At 42.2% G+C, this 19,316-nt stretch overlaps 2 protein-coding genes across 2 annotated transcripts in view; both read right to left on the bottom strand.

Moving 5' to 3' along the window:
* LOC114907519 overlaps positions 1-19,316 on the bottom strand; it is a 105,209-nt gene that overhangs the window by 69,335 nt on the left and 16,558 nt on the right. Inside the window, 6 exon segments of the mRNA XM_029243259.1 lie at positions 6,954-7,227; positions 7,328-7,649; positions 12,386-12,585; positions 14,034-14,215; positions 14,288-14,715; positions 18,641-18,644. Coding sequence (XP_029099092.1) covers positions 6,954-7,227; positions 7,328-7,649; positions 12,386-12,585; positions 14,034-14,215; positions 14,288-14,715; positions 18,641-18,644 — 1,410 coding nt within the window.
* Positions 6,230-7,455, bottom strand: LOC114907278 (NKAP-like protein). The gene is given in 3 exon segments (XM_029242770.1): positions 6,230-6,293; positions 6,295-7,319; positions 7,321-7,455. Coding segments are annotated over 3 exon segments (1,203 nt in total). The 5' UTR covers positions 7,435-7,455.

Genomic DNA, 19,316 nt, shown 5'->3' with positions numbered 1-19,316 from the left:
GCAGTGTTCGAGAGTGAAATGTTATAGGAAGGTGCGTTCACCTACGAACTGACATATGCACTTAATTAAAAAACAAAGAGGTCATTGTGACCTCTGTGAAGGCAATTCTGGTCATGGGATAGGGAGGACAGTCACCTTGCCACAGGAGAATGAGAAAACGGCAAGAGTAAGCAAAAATTACTTTCAAAAAATAGGACATTGAAAGGAAGGAGAGAAATAGGACATAAGATAGGAGGGGGTAATGTAGAGGACAGGTATGTCTGTAAGTTCAATTACTATCTTTATGCTGATGACTTCCTTATTTTTCAGCCCAGATACCTCAAGAGTGCCAGATCTATATTTCCTTCTGGCTATCTGGTTTCTGGATACCTTACAAAAGCCTTTCAAACCCAACATGTCAAAACTGAACTCAGAGGATTCCACCATCGTCCTTTGAAACAGGCTCTTGGTATGTGTAGAGTGAGCATTCTTGATTTTGACAACTCTTGAGTGACTCTAGAAATCAGTGACTAGTGTCTGCCAATTGCTGGCACACACTTCTGAACCAATATGCGTGAGGCTCAGTTAGTGGCTGCGGCCAGTTAGGTTCCAAATTCCAAATATATAACAGCTAGCTGAAAAATATCACCCAGCTGTTATATATTCCTGGATGTGTATTAGAGTAGCACTCCCAGCTGATATTTTTCAGTCAAAAATGGACTTATAATTCAAAAAGCCAATCCTGCTGCAGTTGACCCTTGAACAACACAAGTTTGAACTGCGCAGGTCCACTTATACTGATACATGGATTTTTTTTTTCAATAAATAGGCTGAATCTGCAGTTGGCTGAATCTGCGATGCGGCCTTGTGAATACAGAGGACTGACTGTAAAGTTATACTCAGATTTTCGACTGCACTGGGGGTAGGAGCCCTTAACCCCGGCATTGTTCAAGGGGCAATGGAACTCTTAATGAAACTGAAAAAAAAAGTCTGCGAAAGTAATGATTCTTAGACAGAAAATAAAAATGGTTAATTTTATGTGACAACTTGACTGGGCCACCGAGTACCCATATATTTGGCCAAACATTACTCTCGTGTTTCTGTAAAGGCGTTTTGGGATGACATTAACATTTAAATCAGTCGACTGAGTAAAGCAGATCGCTCTCATTAATGTGAGTGGGCTTCATGCAATCAGCTGAAGGCCAGAATAGAAAAAAAAAAAAAAAAAAAAAGGCTGACTTTCCCCAAGTAAGAGAGGATTCTCCCTGCCTGACAGCCTTCAAACTGGGACCGGCTTTTTTCCTGCCTTCCTACAGTCTGTTCTCGTCATGAGTTCCCAGCTGTAGATGCTTTAAAACATGTCAGCTGTTTTTCCTTTGCTTAAAATTTTCCGACAACTCTTCACGCCAAGAAATGACCAAATTCCTTACACAATACAATGCCCACTTTTTCTACAGGCCTCCTCCCACCCCCCAATCTTTCTGGTATCATCTTCTACACACTTCCCCCTTGTTCATTGCGCTCCAACCACTCTGGTCTCCCTGCTATTCCTCGAACATGTTAAACAAGCTCCCGCTTTAGGGCCTTTGCACTTGCTGTTACCCCCTGCTTAGAAAATTCGTACCCCCAAAGGCCACACAGATCTTTTAACCTCCCTCAGGTTTCTTCTCAAATGTTACCAAGGTTTACCTTTAATAGGTATTTAAAATTGAGCTCAGTGGATGAAAAATATGCAGCAGCAGGTTGTGCCCCAATAACTAGATCCACAGCATCATTCCCCTCCTAGGGCCCAGGATTGACACCTCTCGCCCGCCCCCGCCCCAAGTCCACACGGCCTCTCTGTCGGGTAAGGCGTCCCTGCACTTCCACCCTCAGGGAATCAGTTAATCCCCAGCCCACGGGCTGCAGTTCCTCCCCAAGCTGTGGCACAGTCACCACTCACCGCTCCAACGACCGGCAGGAAGGGCCAAACGCTGTCAAGCCCCGTCTTAGCTCTTTGCTGATCTCCGGCTCTCGCTCCGCGGTTCACTTTAGCGTCGCTCTAGGACTGCGGGAGGACCGCGGCTCGATGGCCTTCTGCTCCCGCCTCGCAGGAGGCGGCCAAGCTCCCAACGGTTGGCTGAACGTTCTCTAAGCCCCGAGGCTGAGAGGGGCGTCCCGTTGTGCGCTTACTGTTTTTTCATTTTTTAAGCCGAAATTTATTTTATTCATGTAAAAAACGGGCCAGCTCACTTTACTGTTAGCACAAACAGCTGGCGTTCCACTTTGCTTACTCACGTAATTAAAACACGGACACATATATTACCATGTCTTCCCAATTTAAAAAGTCATCAAATACAGTGGAAAAAATAAATGTCGAAGTATTTTGAAGATTAAATTGAACAATGAACGTATATTTGTATTGAAGGGTTTAAGGTAATAAAAAATTCAGAATTGTTACAAAACGCAAGTTCGTGAGCTGGACGAACAGTGAGGCCAAACCAACCAAAACGTCGGAGTCTGGAACAGAGAAAGGTTTATTGCAGGACCAAGCAAGGAGAACGCGTGGTCCGTGCTCAAAACACCCCCAACTCCCCAAAGGTTTTCAGCAATGCATTTTTTAAAAGCCAGGTGACGGTGGTCAAGCTCCTGCACACTTCTCTGATTGGTTGGTGTTGCGGTAACAGGGCGGTTAACATTATCAGTTCTTAGGAGCCTGTAGGTCTGGGGGCTCATGATCATCAAGTAGTTAATTTCTTCCATTTGGTGGTAATTTTAGCATCTGTAAAACAACTCAGGAAGAACGCATCAGATACTATTATCTATGTATCTATACTTCAGAGAGGAGCCACAGCAGAGGATATGGGGGAGGTGTCTGTCCTGGGGAGGCCCCATAGGGTCCTGCTCAGTTACAGTCTGTCTATTACTATGGGAGAGAATAATCAACGATTATTCTCTGCAATGTATGGGGGTGAGGGGGTGGTGCAGGGGATCATATATCACTACAAAAATAAATTCTGCAAAAGAAAACAAATATTCCCTCTCTTGCCCACCTCATCACAAACTGTATTTTTATAGTCTGTGAACAAAATAAACCCTTTAAAAAACCTGAACAAACTTTGGTTTCATCATTGATAATTTTGAAACAAATATCATACTAACCATGGTTTTATGTCATAATTCATATTGTTTCAAGCCTGAAATTTTCATAACAGGAAAGAAAAAAAAATTCTATCATCAGGAGAGTTATCTTCTCCTTGAGGGTCAGAGCTCGAAAATATCTTTTAAAAGTTAAAGTAGGGCTTCCCTGGTGGCACATGCCGCGGAGCGGCTGGGCCCGTCAGCCATGGCCTCTGAGCCGGCGCGTCCGGAGCCTGTGCTCTGCAACGGGAGAGGCCACAACAGTGAGAGGCCCGCGTACCGCAAAAAAAAAAAAAAAAAAAAATTAAAGTAAAATATATTTACTTAAAAGCTTTTCCTGGGTTTCCCTGGTGGCGCAGTGGTTGCGAGTCCGCCTGCCGATGCAGGAGACACGGGTTCGTGCCCCGGTCCGCAACGATACCACGTGCCGCGGGGCGGCTGGGCCCGTGAGCCATGGCCGCGGAGCCTGCGCATCCGGAGCCTGTGCTGCGCAACGGGAGAGGCCACAACAGTGAGAGGCCCGCGTACCACACACAAAAAAACAAAAAACAAACTTTTCCTTAGGCTAACAAATCCAGTCAATGCAAATATTTTACTAATTAGAAGTTAATATTCTGTCCTGAAGGGAAAACATACAACTGATTTTTCAAATTTAAAAATTAGTGCTTTCCCCCCAAAAAATTATGCAAGGAGTAAACATAAATTTTAATTTTAAAAGGAAGTAAATGTATTCTAATTCATTTACCCCCTTTCAAACTCCCTACCATGGCTGGCTTCTTAAATGTCACTCATATTATCAAGGCTGAGATTATTGGCATTGCGTTGTTTATCCCATGAAAATAAATACACTTAATGTAGCTTGACAAACAAGTTTTTCAACAAAAATTCAAGGTGTGCATTTTTATGTAGTCTGTATCTTTTGGAAGGGGTAGAGGTAGATAAGGTGAGAACAAATCAAAATGCAATTTTTACCAGGACAGAGCTACATTTCACTAATAATACAAATCAATTTTCGAATTTGAGATTTTCATTTTCCAGGATTATCCTCATTTTTGTAAACAAAACGGTCGTCTATATGTTTCCATCAGGTCCATTCATAGGATATTTAAAATAAAAGCTTCCTTTTCTATATGATCAGAGGCACTGTTGCATTACAGCCATGAGTTACAAGTATCCCAGTAGCATGTAAAATTCTTTGATGGCAGGGATCAAGCCTAACTTGCTGTTTGGTTTATCCCTAATATCTGCTATAGCGCCTAGCACATAGAAAGCACTTATAAATATCTTCCCTTTGATTTAATAATTCCACTTCTAGATGGCCATTTTTAGATGACCCAAAGGACTTTTGACCCAATAATTAATTCTATTTCTAGATGAGTATGCTACAGATAATACTCTCATACATCCACAAAGATTTTCACTGCAAGTATTGTATAATACCAAAATACAGAAAACATCTTAAACATTGGATAAAACATGGTTCTTCCATACAATAGAATATTATAAAGTCATTAAAAAGAGATAGATTTACATGCATTGATATAAAATATCTCCAATATATATTGTTTAGTGAAAAAAGCAAGGTATAGATCCATCTGTATAGTGTGGTATGGTTTGTTTCTAAAAATGGAAATATACATATGTAACAAGGCGGCTTTCACCCAACTCTCTTTGGGGAAAATCTCAAGGTAGTGTGGTCCAGTGTCAATCAAGTCACATACTGGGGTAAAAGTGCCCTTCTACATCACTCTGTCCTGCCAGATTCTAGAACTGCACTCCTTCTCCTTCAGCTCTGTGGGGTTACCAGGGTCTTGAGCCTTGAAAAGGGGCATATCCAAATTAGTTTGGTTAGCGCTGAAGTCTCAGAGTTCAGGAAGATGTCACTGGATGACAACAAAAGCCTTACCACAGAACATGAGTGGAGCTCACTCTAAAAGTCTTTTCCAGCATTGGTGCTAGCCAGTCTCTCAATGCTAACTCTCTTGTCCACCTGGTCCCACCTGATCTGATCTCCTTTTCATGAGCTCCTCCTTTATTCTCATTTTGTTCTTTCTCCTCCTAGTCTAGCTGGTGCCTAATCTACTCTTTGGAATACTCAAGCACTCTGGATCGTTATCTTTTTTATATCTATTTTTATGGATAAATCCTATCACCCCTTCAATCAGGTACTTGGCTTCTAAGTCAAAGCCAAGCTTTTCTTCAAGAAAACTTTGGCTTTCAGCACCTGTACTCTCTATTCTATATTTAAAAAAAAAATCATTCAAAACTGTAGTGAGCATTTGTTGGTTGCCTACCCCCCCTTCCCAACATTACTCTGATTTTCACTCAGGTATCCATTCCTTGCCCATGTAGCCCATTAGGGTGACAAAACCTGCAGATTCAGGAGTAGGCCGTTCTATTTCCCTTGCAACAATTCCTTTTGCGAGGAAGGGCATGTGACCTAAGCTAATCTAATTAAGCTGCATCTCAGTATTCTTGTTTGGAATGCCAGGACAAAAATGTTCTCTCTTCATAGGTGGACCAGGAAAATATATAACCAAACTCAGGAGCTTTGGCAGCCTTTTCGTTATTTAAGGGAAACCAGCCTGAAGAGGAAAATGAGCCAATAAACCTCTACTTTTTAACTCAGTGTTAAATGGAAACCAGAAATATACACTCAATTGAATCCTTTGTTCTTTCTGGGGTTCTTCTGGTTCTCCCTGGGGTAAATGAACGGCTCCATGAGGCAATGAAGCCCTCAAAGAGAGAAAAGTCAGAGCAACAGGGAAAAAAACAAAAAACCCTTCAGGTTAATAGATCCAATTTTTAGCCTGCAACATACATGCTTGTATATACACGGAACTTATGGACAGATATAGAAGATTCCAAAAAGAGATTTCTTTGGGGAGAAGGATCAGGGGCTGGGGTAAAAGACTTACATTTTACTGACTTTTCTCCTGTAGTGTTTGAATATTTTTAAAAACGTGCACATTTTACTTTTAAAATTAAAAATAACAAAAAATAAATTGCTAAAGAGATCTCAAAAAGCAGTTTTTTCTTGAGGAACTTATAGTAGGTACAGCAGCATCATAAAGTCTTTTCATTTTGGTCAGATAAAATTCTTAAAAGTCCAGCTATAGAACAAAAGTTCTTATTTGTCATCTTTCCTTTTTGTCTTTCGGTACACCATCTCTCTGAAACTAGCTAGAATCTTATTCTCTCTTCCGTCTTTCTTCTTGGTTAAAGGATGCAAAGGCTCTCTTCTCATGAGCACTATAGATCTGGTTCTCTTTACGCAGTCGCACAGCCTCCATTCTGCAATGCCTGCTACCACTCATAACATAACCTAAGCATTCAAAAGAAGCAATCTCTTCACTTCTCAGCCCAATTTCACCTCTTCATGGGATACGCTTTCCAGCTTTTACATACTCAGCCATAGCTGCACCTTCACCTGGAAGCAGAGCATGGCCATAGTTCAAAGGTTCCTCATCTTGAGAGGTGTGTATTATAGGTGCCTCTAGACCTATTAGAGCCATGTTATCTGCAATCTTTGACTGCTCAATCCAGATATCTTCTGGCAACTCCCCTTCTGAATCCTTACAGCTTTTGACACTGGATTCTTTTTTAGTCTTCGTCTTTTTCTTGGGCTTTTTAGCTCTGTGTTTCTTTTTCTTCTCTTTCTTCTTGGATTTTGTTGCTCTCTTTTTATCATCATCAGAGCTAGTGTCGTAGTCTGAATTACTGTCGCTATTATCAGAATATTTTCTCTGTTTTCCTTTGGACTTTTTCTTTCTTTTCTTATTTTTTGAACGACTGGCCTTTTTCCTTTTTTCTTCGGAGCGGGAACGTGAACTGCTGTTCTTCTTAGTCTTTACCTCTTCATCCTCAACTGGGGTGTGTTCACCAGAATCTGGCTCAGGAAACTCTGGAGACAGCCCCCACACCTCAGGTGCTCCCAACTCCCCAGTCCTTTCTCTCTCTTTCAGCCTCCCCTGACGATAGCTCTCCTCCTTCTCCTCATAGTCTTCCGCCCACTGCCTGTCGCCCGCATAGTGGTGGTGACGGTAGCGGTATCCGCCATAGTAGACAGAAGAGGACGAGAAAGCGTAGTTGCGGAGCCCGGTGGGCCGCTCCCGAGATCCAGAGCGGCTAAAGGTACAAGGAGCGCCGACGCCCGACCCACCCCACTGAGGCCTGAGGCCCTCGCGGCCGCGGGAGTGCGAGTGGGATTGGGAACGGCTGCCCCCACGGGGATGGTCTGGTCTGCGCGGAAGGCAGGCTCCCCGACGAGCTGCGTCGCCGTCTCCTAGAGGTTGGGGTGTCCTCGGGGTAGCGCGACCAGGACACTGGCACCATGAGCCACGCTTTCACAAGGGCACTTACTACAAAGACCGGAACTGACGGCGATTCCCGGCCACGCAAGCGCTCTAGCAACGGTCGGGCGCACGACTTCCGCTTCCGGCGCTTGCCAGAAGAAAACCCAATCAGCATGTGGGCTGTGAGGCCCCTGTTTTGGTTGAGGCAGCGTGGTGGCCTCTTCGCAAGAGCGGATAAAGGGGGCGTGGCCGCGCCTGTAGTCAGGATTTACATTCCCCATCCTGAGCCCCGTGGGAACGTAAAAAGAGGAATTCGCATCAGTGAATCCCTCTACTGTTCAAACACTCCCTTCTCTACATGGTTACTTGCTGTTAAGCATTTTGATACCCTCTCTCCTATCATTCTCACTTCCGCCCTCTTTATCTTTACCCCTTGGTGAAGTTTCCCTACTTCTCACGCTCCTCTTGTTAACTCCTTAAAAAGGACCTTGTCCACCATCTTCATGGCAGAGATACGTTTACGTTTATTAGTGACTACCAAATCCCACTTGGAAGCAAGACCCAGAACTTATTTTAAAATCAAAGTTTGAGCTCAGCCTGAGTTAAGTGAGGACTGGAGTCATGATTTGTATTCTTAAATTCGCAAAACACAGGAAAGCATCTAACCCAGGCTTGTAGATGTCTCTTTATCTAGTTGAGCTTTTCAGAAACTGTTGTTTGGGAACCACGTTCTGCACACACTTTGTTTACTCTCTAAAATGGCAAACATTTCATGCAAGATTACTTCCCCTGGATCTTAAATGTGCATAGACATTACCATCATCTTGGTTCTCTATAGTTAAGTTGACCTGCTCAGTTAGTTGACAGACTTGGAAAGTGACAGAAAAGTTAAGTCAGAACTTAGGAATGGTGCTTTCCTGATGCTAGGCGTCTAAATGAATAAAATGGAGAAATTAAATAGAACCAAATGAGGTCATTTGATCTAAGTAAAATTTTAGTAATGTGATTGAAGGAGACAAGGACTGGCATGGTGCCCTGCCATAAACTATGCTACCTTAGGAACTGGCAAATAGGAGGGAGTATTAAAAATGAATGGTCACATGTATGGTGAAAATATCACAATGGATAAAGTATTACAGATTCTCTGTAAGTAAAAATGTCATATTATATGTAAAAAAATATTCTTTTGGATAAAATTAGGCCACTTAGTATTAGATGGGGTTTTCAAATATTGATTGATTGATGGAATATCTCTTTCAGATAATATATGGGAAAATTAGTTTTAGAATATAGTTTTGTTCCTTAAGAAAACTATGATCTAGAACAGGGATTAGCAAACTTTTTCTGTAAAAGGCCAATAGTAAATATTTTAGACTTTGTGGACCAAGAGACAAAATTGAGGATATTACATATGCACTTATATAATAAGACAGAAAACAAATTTCCACACATTTTTATTAATGAAATATAATTATCTTATTCAAACTATAATAACTGAGTACAATTTTTCGTAATACAGGTCTTCTGATGGGAAGAATGAAAAAAATTTTTTGAGAAAATAACATTTTGCTTAATTGGGATGCTGCCATTGTAGAGCAAAAGCAGCGCCATAGACAATATGATCACATTTATAAACTAACTCCAGAGTGAATTTTTCTAATGATGACAGAGGCCCAAACATGGAGAGAGAGCTTTTCTCTACATTTCATTTTAAGGGGCTTTTTTCCCATTAAGAAGGAATGCTACCTTTTAAGGAGTACCTTGTTGGTGCTAGAATGTTTCTCTTTATGGTTGAACAGGTATTTCTGCTGATGGGGAGGTTTGGTTGATGCATAATGCAGATACACAATGCACAGTAGAGGAAAGAGAGGAGGCCAAAGGGCAGAGAAAAAAAAATTTTTTTTTCTTTTGGCCACACCACGCGGCATGCGGGATCTTAGTTCCCCGACCAGGGATCGGACCCAGGCCCCCTGCAGTGGAAATGCAGAGTCTTAACCACTGGACCGCCAGGGAAGTCCCCAGAGAAAATTTTTTATGTTTAAGTTTTCCTTGTCTTGCCATAAAATATGAATTTTATTTCACAAATAATACAAAAGAACAAGCTGGATCAATTTCCAGATTCACTCATTTAATAGGAACTCTCCTAGGGGCTAAGGATGCTCTGGTAAGCCTGTCATTTATCTCACACATATGTCTCAGCCCTTCTATACCCCCTGCTGTAGCGGGTCTGAAAGGCTACAAACTTCATTTCCGAGGATCCCAATGCTGATGGGCAGAATTGGTGAGGAACAGAGGGAAGAAAACGGTTAAAAGTTTTAACACTTTAGTTAATACCTGAAACTATAGTTATTTTCTGACAGCTTGGAAATTATGCAATGTGTTAGCTGTTTAAGAATTTGCTCAGATGAAAGGAATAATCACATGGTTTATTACTATTATACAAATAAGTTACATTAGGGTTGTTCAGATTTTTTTTTTCCTAGACCCTTAAAAATCTTGAAGTAGCTTAGAAATTTGAATAAAAATGGGAATTTGGAAAGTTGTGCAGAGGATTTTGGATGACAACCCAATTCCTAATAAACAAAATACACGGAACAGACAGGAATATATCACAGTATTCAGCCATTAATTGGGAAAGGAGACCAGGAGCACTTGCTATGTTCAAATTCCAAGGTCTTAGATTGATGTGGTAAATAGAAAGGACTTGCTAATGCTACAGACAAAGTGAGAAATGTGGGTAGATGCAGAAATAAAAGGATATTTCTACAATAAAATGTAGGAAAGTAGTCATCCCCAGATATTTCTGTAGCAGCAACTCCATTTAAAACGTACAAAACAGGTACCACATCTACAGAGCTGACTGAAAAAAAGTTCCTGCATTTGAATTCGTCAGACCCAATTTTAGCTATCACAAGGAGTAACAAAAGATAGACTAAATAGTGTGTTTAGAGAAAAGTAGACAAATTAAGTTTACTGAGTAAAGTTCTCATTATGAATAATTGAGATGGAACCGCACAGATGATTTGGGACATCACTACAAGATAAGATCAACACTGTCACATGCTTGTGTCAGGACACTTTTTTTAGAGAGCCTTTACTATTAAACAATTGTCATTCCAATATATAGAGGTTTTGGCTAACAAAGTGTTTAACCTCCATTTCTCTATCAATATTAACGTTTTCAGATTATTTATCCAGCACTTCTTATTTGTATGAGCAGATCCTCACAAGCCTGTGAGGTAAGTTGGCACTCCTACTATTTTTTTTCCCACTAAAGGAGGAGGAAGAGGGACTTCCCTGGTGGCGCAGTGGTTAAGAATCCGCCTGCCAATGAAGGGGACATGGGAAGATTCCACGTGCCCCGGAGCAACTAAGCCCGTGTGCTACAACTACTGAGCCTAGGCTCTAGAGCCCGTGAGCCACTACTACTGAGCCCCCGCACCATAACTGAAGCCCAGGCGCCTAGAGCCCATGCTCTGCAACAAGAGAAGCCACCACGATGAGAAGCCCATGCACCGCAACAAAGAGTAGCCCCCGCTCACCCGCAAGTAGAGTAAGCCCGTGCTCAGCAACCAAGACCCAACGCAGCCGGAGAAGGAAAAGAAACAGAATCTTTTGCAGGAATACACACATCTTTACCAAAATTAAGAACCCATCTAGGAGGGCTATTCATCAAAAATCTCTTTTCATTGTAACTGTTCATTCTACCCAAGTAGAAAAAATAGCTATAATTAGTTACTTATTAATGAAAAGGAAGAAGAAAGAAAATGGGGGATTTCAGCATTGTTTCAATTGGAGAAGTGAAGTATTGGATTGGCCAAAAACTTCCAAAACCCCAATGAACTTTTTGGCCAATCCAACAGAATGGCTAATTGACACTAAAATTCCTAAATACAATTTTTAAAAGCATGAAAAGTGACGTTTTATTCCACTTTATATACTGCTTATATCTAACTAAGCAGCTTATTTTATGGGGTCTAATTTCATCTGAAAATAATTTTTTTGACCATCCTTTTAAATAGGCTAGAGTTAAACCCATTTTATAATTCACTTACTTATAAACACACATTTGTTATATACAAAAGTGGGGTGTCTAAAAGCCTATCAGCAAAGTAACTTTTTAATCTGAAATTATACAATAATGCCAGATAGTTTCCTAAATATTTTTATCATAAAATGTCAGTGGCTCCCCAGTGTTACTGAATAAAATTTCAACCCCTTGCTCCGGCACTGAAGGCCGCTACAATGTATGTATCTCTTCAAACTTGCCTTAGTTACTAAATTTGACAAACTCCTTTAGTCTTTTCAGCTAACATGTCACCCTGTCCATGCAATAGCACACAGCCAGAAGTAACCTTTCCCTCCTCTGAACTTCCACAGCATTCAGTTCACCACTCACAAGTTATTTACCATGGCACTGTCTTATTTTTATGTGCAAGTCTTATCAATATTACTATACTGAAAGCTTAAGCCCAAGTATGTATGCATGTGTGTGTGTATGCTTTATTGCTTTCATTGTCAGGCATAGTAGGCACTCAAAAGTAGTTTTCTATAATCTTTCCTTCCTCTATGGAGAAGTCTTTTAGGTTTGGAAGGAGCAGAAAGAGTGAAAGGAGGTGCAGTGTTCCTTTGTTAATCTCAATAAATTATACTTATTAAGTGTATAATGTTTTCTGGTTTGTAAAAGGCTTTATATGTATCTCTTTACATGACATAAGAAACAAACACCAAAGAAAAATGAACAATGTTTAAGATCAGGGCTATTAGCAAATATTTAGGAAAAATAAAGATAAGTAGACAAGAGGAAATGGCTAGCTTTGCGGAGGTAACAAAAATACGGTTAATTTAAAAGGAAATTTTAAAAGGCTAGAAAAGATTAACTGGAGGACGTCTACAGGATTTTAGAACACTAAAGTTTTAAATTATACTGCAACAAGAGGATAATGAAGGCAATGAAAGATTGTAGGGAAATGATAAAGGAAGAGCCCCACAGTTTGCAAAGTCCCTAGTCAGCCAGGGGTACTTCAGAGCAGGAATCCAGCAAGGGTACTTGAGAACAGAAGAAAACGCTATGCTGGGGACGATCTCCTCAGAGGCAGAACCCATTCTTGTTAAAGCTGGAAGCTGGGGATGGGCACTCAGGCACCTACGAAGAAGGTAGCAGTCTCTGAAGAACTTAGCAGAAGGTGATCTGGGTGAAAACAGGAGATATCATGAAATTCTTGAGAGTCTTGACTTCACAGGTTGATACTCTGAATGTTGTGGAATCGTTTTGGTCAGATACCCAGGACTCCCAATGTGTTTCTGAAAAGATACATTTTCTCCTACTGCCCATACTTGGGTCTCTATCAACATTGGCTGCCTCTGACCCAATCTCCCTCTCCCCAACCACAGGGCAGTTTTAAAAACATGAACAATACTTGTTATAAACGTTTGGTGTGAATCCTCTGACCTGGAGGGAGTTTAAGCTTAGCTGGCATGAGCTTTCATGCACACTTGGCTTTAAGTTGGGAGAGAGGGATATAGATGGTGTCTTGGCACTTGGTTAGGCCCAAGATAACCGAAAGGTGAGAAACAAGCTGTTGAGGATCATAGGATATTTTTTTCTTAATTTTTAAATTTTTTTGGCTGCACAGCCTGTGGGATTTTAGTTCCCGAACTAAGAATTGAACCTGGGCCCTCAGCAGTGGCAGTGTGAAGTCCTAACCACTGGACAGCCAGGGAATTCTCGCATCATAGGATTTTCATCAAGATTCATAATAGTTTTGATCTGACTTGGTAAATTGATTTTTATTTACCTGAATGTGAAAGGTTTCCCCCTAAAGAGTAGCAAAATTAATATGAACTAATGTAGTTAACGTTGACTATAGACTGGAATTGTACAGATGGAGCAGTCTCACAATGTCTTAATGATAAAGAAGCTGTTTAAGGCATTCTTACTATAACTACTATGCTGGTGAAAAAATATGGATTCCTCCACCCCAACTATGACAATCTTACGTATTTGACAATAAATATACTAGAATCCGAATCTAGATAAATATTCTAGACCCAGAATCTAGAACCTCAGAGAATTAGACTAAGGCCACACAAATGGCCTTAGATAGTCCTCAGAAATCTAGACAACATTAGATTTTCAGAGCTATGAAGGTCGTTTCACTGGTATATTTAATAAATGTTTATAGCACCTGTATGCAAGGCACAATGGGGGTATAAGACATCATTGATCCAACCAACTGGTGAGGAATTCATTATAGGCAAAATGAACAGTCAGAGCAGCAGCCCCCCAAATCAGAGCCATCCACCCAGGAGACGTCATAAAGTGCTGGCCAAGGGTGATTAATTAGCCAGTCTAGAAGCCCATTTAAGTCTAAAAGGTAAGAATCATTTCAGGTCTGACCTCTTCCAGACAACTCTCCCATAGCCTCTTATCAAACAAGTTTTTTTTTTCAGTCACCTTCTAAGATGTAGAAGATAATTCACCTCAGCCAGTCTCTGTTTTCTAACAAACACCTGATGATGTGTGGGAGTAAATAAAGCCCAGCTCACAATTTTCTAGTCAGCAAGGGCTCCAGGGTGGCTTCAGTTCAACGAGGAGTGAGCACCAACTCTGGCATATAAGACATGGGTCATGGAGACAGAATTTTTTTCCCAGCATGGCTTCTCTGATGTTGAATAAGGTATGAAGTTCGGGTGAAGCCTTTTCCGCATGTATCACACTGATAGGGTTTCTCACCAGTGTGGATTTTTTGGTGCTCAATAAGGCTTCTATTCCTAGTGAAACTTCTCTCACACTCATTACATTTATAAGACACGGGAGCCTCAACATTTTCCCACTGGCTTCCCATCCTCCCCTGACTCTCCCAGGTCTCTCCACGGTCAGGATTCTGAACGTTTTTATCGCCGTGGATCCTCTGATGTCTCAGGAGATGTGAATTGCGCCTAAAGGCTTTGCCGCACACATTGCACTGGTATGGCTTCTCCCCAGTGTGGATCTTGCGATGTTCAAGGAGGCTGCAGCTCTGGCTAAAGGTTTTCCCGCAGTCATCACACTCGTAGGGCTTCTCCCCAGTGTGAGTTCTCTGGTGTTTGATAAGGTTTGAACTGTGACTGAAGACCTTGCCACATTCCTCACACTCATATGGTTTCTCCCCAGTGTGGACTCTCTGATGAATGACGAGGGCAGAGCTCCCGATGAAGGTCTTGCCACACTCCTCACATTCATAGGGTTTCTCCCCAGTGTGGATTCTCCTGTGCTTAGTCAGGCCTGAACTCTGAGCAAAAGTCTTTCCACATTCATGACAATAATGCCGCCTATTCCCTGCAGCACTTTTCTGCTTTCTTTGTAACCTGCCCTCCTGTGCACCAGCTTCTGCACGTGCAGGAATCTGGCCCATGGCTTCACCCAGGTGGCATGGCATCTGCCCAGACTCTTGTCCTGGATGGTCCTCGTCTGGAGGCAGGTCCCTGATCTTCGTCTGCACTGCACCACCTGAACAACAAATGGCCAGCAACTGTCAATTATGTCCTGCCACAGGGGAGAGCTTCGTGATGAGTCCCAGGGAGGCAAGAATTATAGAGGTGTATATATGCCATGGATGAAGATTTAAGTATTAGAATAAAGATGGGAATAAAGGGGGAGAACAGGGGTGCTGGGGAGGGAGACCTGAGAATGAGAATGGGGCCATTGGAAGAAGGGTACAATCTGGGAATGGAGAGATTGGAGGGAAGGTGGTGAGGCCTGAAGACTGTGCTGGGGATAAATGCAGATGCTCTAAGTTCTAGGAAAGTAAGGCAGGGCCATGTGCTTAGGATTAGATACTAAAAGGGCTGAGCAGAAGGTGACAGTGAACAAGGCAAGTGAAAGGATTTCTGAAATGTTCTATGAGAAACAGGGAAAGTAGGAACTCAGAACTCACTGACCACTGGAAGGTGCAGTCATCTCTGGCTGCACCCCAGGCAGAGGCAGGGTCTGCCAAATAAAACTGGCATCAGTGCTGGGAGATCTGAGCTGGAGCCCCCACTGTGCTGCCAGTGAGCTATGTGAACTCAGACAAGCCAGGCAATCTTGTGCACCTCTGCACTGCACGCTCATCTCTAAGGCCAGGCTCTGCATTCAACCTCTGGCTCACTTCTAGCTCTCACTCTATGGTCCCATGGCCCACTTCCTGAAGAGATCCCTCAGCTCTCCTGCACTATCAGGGCTAGCAACAGGAAGGGATGGGGAAGAAATCAGCATTTACTGAGCATCTACTATGAGCTGGACCTGTACTAAGGGCTGTACCTCCTTCATCCCACTTAAACTGAACTGACCAGGACACTGGCAGGACAGATAAAAAAGCAAGGCTCAGAAGAGTTAATAAACTAGTCACACAGCTGGTTAGTAGTTGGGATTCAGAAATGGTGGTTCTAATTCCAAACATAATTTAAACAGTTTCTAACAGCCTAGTAGATTCTAATACACAAAGGAAGCCAGGAAACCTTATAAGAAATCAGTGCCCATTAGTCTTACCCAAGGAGATCAGGCTGCCACAGTTCTCCTGCCTTTCATCTCTGTAGAAGTTCACCTGAGATGAATCCAGCTGTGTCCATCCAGGAGTGAGGGTCAGGGCCACATCTTCCATTTTCAGCAGCCCCTGAAACAGTGAGTAATTCCATGTAATTCCTCTTGTCCAAAATCACTCCCAAAGCTGGGTACATGCAATGAAGGAGCATCCCCTTTACAGGAGCTCTTTACAAAAAAGCAAGTATGGCATACTTATGCCTACTTAACCCTATCTCTAATAACATCTCTGTCAAAAAAATAACCATTAAAGGAAAGAAATACACACATTATCAATACTTTCATATAAACATCTAAACAGTCCAGAAGGTGAAAGGTTTGGAAAAACAAGGGCCAGTGCAGTGAAAGGAGTGGAACCATATCCAAACTTTTCAAAATATTTGTGGTGTGCTTTGGCAAAGTGGGGATGGGGGCTTATTTGTATTAATGATTTTAAAATACAGTGAAATCTAGGTCTGAGGTGAGGAAAAACCAGGGAAAATAGTTTCTACGGAGCCTCAAGTACTGAGATCTTCAAGCAGGACATGAAAGACTGGGTAAGAAATTAAAATCCAGGTTAAGTAAAGACTATTCAAATTGTAATATTAAATCTTAGACTAAAAGCACATGCCTTATCTGCTCCTTCAAGTTTAAGTTCCTAGAGGGCAGCGGGCATGACTCTATATCCCTCACTAGCAGCACAGTTTATGATACTTAAAAAAACAAAACTACATCACCATCACAACAAAATCTTCAGTTTGTATTTGCTAAATTTCCCTTGCTGAAGAAGAAAATCTCCTTGATGAAGGAGCTGACCAAACAGATGGCTAGGAAGAGCAGGGAAGCACAGTCTCCAAGCTAGGAGTGAAACAGGAAAATCTTAAGTGAAGACCAAAATAATGACAGATGATAATTAGCAACCTTGGGATAAATGAGAATACTCAAACTCCATGTAGATCCAGGATGAGGGTGGAGGAGGCATGGAGAGAAAGGGATCTGATGGGAAGCCCATCAGCAGTGAAGGGTGCTGGGTGCTGGGGGAGGGACAGGGGTTCCACCTCACCTGGGACTCCGGGGCAAGCCTGGCGGCTACCACTTCATCTTCTCTGCAGCGCCCTCCAGAGGCAAGCCTAGGAACCTGGAGAACTAAGAAGGAAAGAAGCTCTGGATGAGATTGACCCTGACATTCAACCTCCCTGGCATTCAGCCTCCGTAAGCCGTGAAGTCCAAGTTCAAAAACTGCATAAATTCCCATAAAGAAGTTTATACAGTGTGTCTTTCCAAAATTCCTGATCCCTGCCAGCTCAAATCCTACGGCCTGAAGAGATGTGATGTACTCCACAGATGCACAAAACGATGGGCTGGATCCTTGGTAAGAAGTGGTAGCAACATAAAAACAAAACAAAGCATTCCATCTGAAGAGCCTTTAATGTTGAATTTTGCTGAGAGAGGGAATAAGAGGATTTCTGTGGTTTCTTTTTTTGGCCGCACCACGCGGCATGAGGAACTTCCCTGACCAGGGATTGAACCCGCGCAACCTGCAGTGGAAGCACGGAGTCTTAAGCACTGGACCACCAGGGAAGTCCCAAGGATTTTCATTGTTGTTAAAATTTCTTTAGTAGCTCTTTGGGTGCTTTATTCTTTTCTTTTTTTCTTTTTTTTTTTTTTTGGCTGCATTGGGTCTTCGTTGCTGTGAGCAGGCTTTCTCTAGTTGTGGCGAGTGGGGGCTACTCTTCGTTGCGGTGCACAGGCTTCTCGTTGCGGTGGCTTCTCTTGTTGCAGAGCACGGGCTCTAGGCACATGGGCTTCAGTACTTGTGGCACGCAGGCTCAGTAGTTGTGGCTTGTGGGCTCTAGAGCGCAGGCTCAGTAGTTGTGGTGCACGGGCTTAGTTGCTCCGCGGCATGTGGGATCTTCCCGGAGTAGGGCTCGAACCCATGTCCCCTGCATCAGCAGGTAGATTCTTAACCACTGCGCCACCAGGGAAGCCCTGGGTGCTTTATTCTTTAGTTCTGAAAGACTAAGAGGAGTCAGATAAGGCTGGGCCCAGAAAGGAGGAAATGGGAGTCTGCCTATATAGAACTTGCTCAGATTTGAGAGAAGTAAAGGGGAACTTTAGGTTTTCCTATGAAAGGTGAACTTTGCTGGAGGCAGGAAACAAGTTAGGTTAGGCTAGGACCTCTGTTCAGAAATAAAGATTTCCTGTTGGCTGGTGTATCCCAGTGTTGTTTGTCTTGGAAATCTGCCCAGATGTTCACAGTACGTGGGGAACACTTGGGAACATATAACATTTTCCTACTGAGTGATTTTCCCCCTGTTCTAAGTGCCAGGTTTAGAAGATTTATACTCTTTGGTTTGTAGAAATCCTACAATTCTGGAATATTCTGACTGGCTTTACATATTCTGCCTTATATTCCTCATAGCACTCACCAATATCTGAAATCATATTAATTTATTTGCTATTCTCCTTACTAGAATGTAAGTTCCATTGGAGGAAGAAATCTGTCCTACTGACAATGCTATCCCTGGTACCTACAACACTGGCTACCACGTAGGGAGCCTTCAGAAATATATGTTGAATGAATGGAGATCACTGTGTTGCTACAAAAATCAACTCTTTCCAAACATCAATTTTAATAAAGTCTTATTTACCGTGTCCAGGTTTGGTTAGGAAAGCTTTCCACTATTGTTTGAAATTTCCCTACTAGTCTCAAAGTAAAGTAGATCTGCAAGGGGCATATAAGACACCTATCAATAGATCTTGTAGGTGATCCTAAAATAAAATTGGTTGAAGTCTGCAGAATTCATACTGCCCAGAAGATAATACTCACCTCTGTCTGGTAGGGAGTGGGATCCCAGAGATTCATGCTTGAGTGGAGCCTTTCTTGGCTGGAACTGGGTATTTCGTGACCTCTGAGCTGGTGTCAACACTGCCATCTTGCAACAGAACAGTTCTTGCCCCTGTTCACCACCTGGGACCTAGAAGTCATTCATTTATTTATTCATCAGACACTTCTACCACACTCTCTATGTGCTAGTACTTTCTATTTCCCAGGCACTATTTCTAAGAGCTTTGTGAATATTAACTCACTTGATGCAGAGCGCAACAACCTTATGAGCTAGGTACTTTTATCATCTGTATTTTTGTAATGGGGAAACTGAGGCACAATGTTTAAGCAACTTGCCCAAGGTCACCCAGGTAAAAGCAGAAATGTTAGGATGGGAGCTCAGGCAGAATGGATCCAGCGCCCACGCTCTTAAGCATTACTCTGTGCTCCCTCATTATATATATTTGTGCTTTTATGAAAACTCTTTGGGAATTGGGGCTAAGTTCTCAGAGAATACTAATACGTTTTCTTATCTAAAAAATGAAAATAATAA

Source organism: Monodon monoceros, unplaced genomic scaffold (assembly GCF_005190385.1).
Source record: "Monodon monoceros isolate NGI ecotype Baffin Bay Population unplaced genomic scaffold, NGI_Narwhal_1 Super_Scaffold_3, whole genome shotgun sequence".
Lineage (NCBI taxonomy): Eukaryota > Metazoa > Chordata > Mammalia > Artiodactyla > Monodontidae > Monodon > Monodon monoceros.
This window is presented reverse-complemented; position numbering and strand designations above follow the sequence as displayed.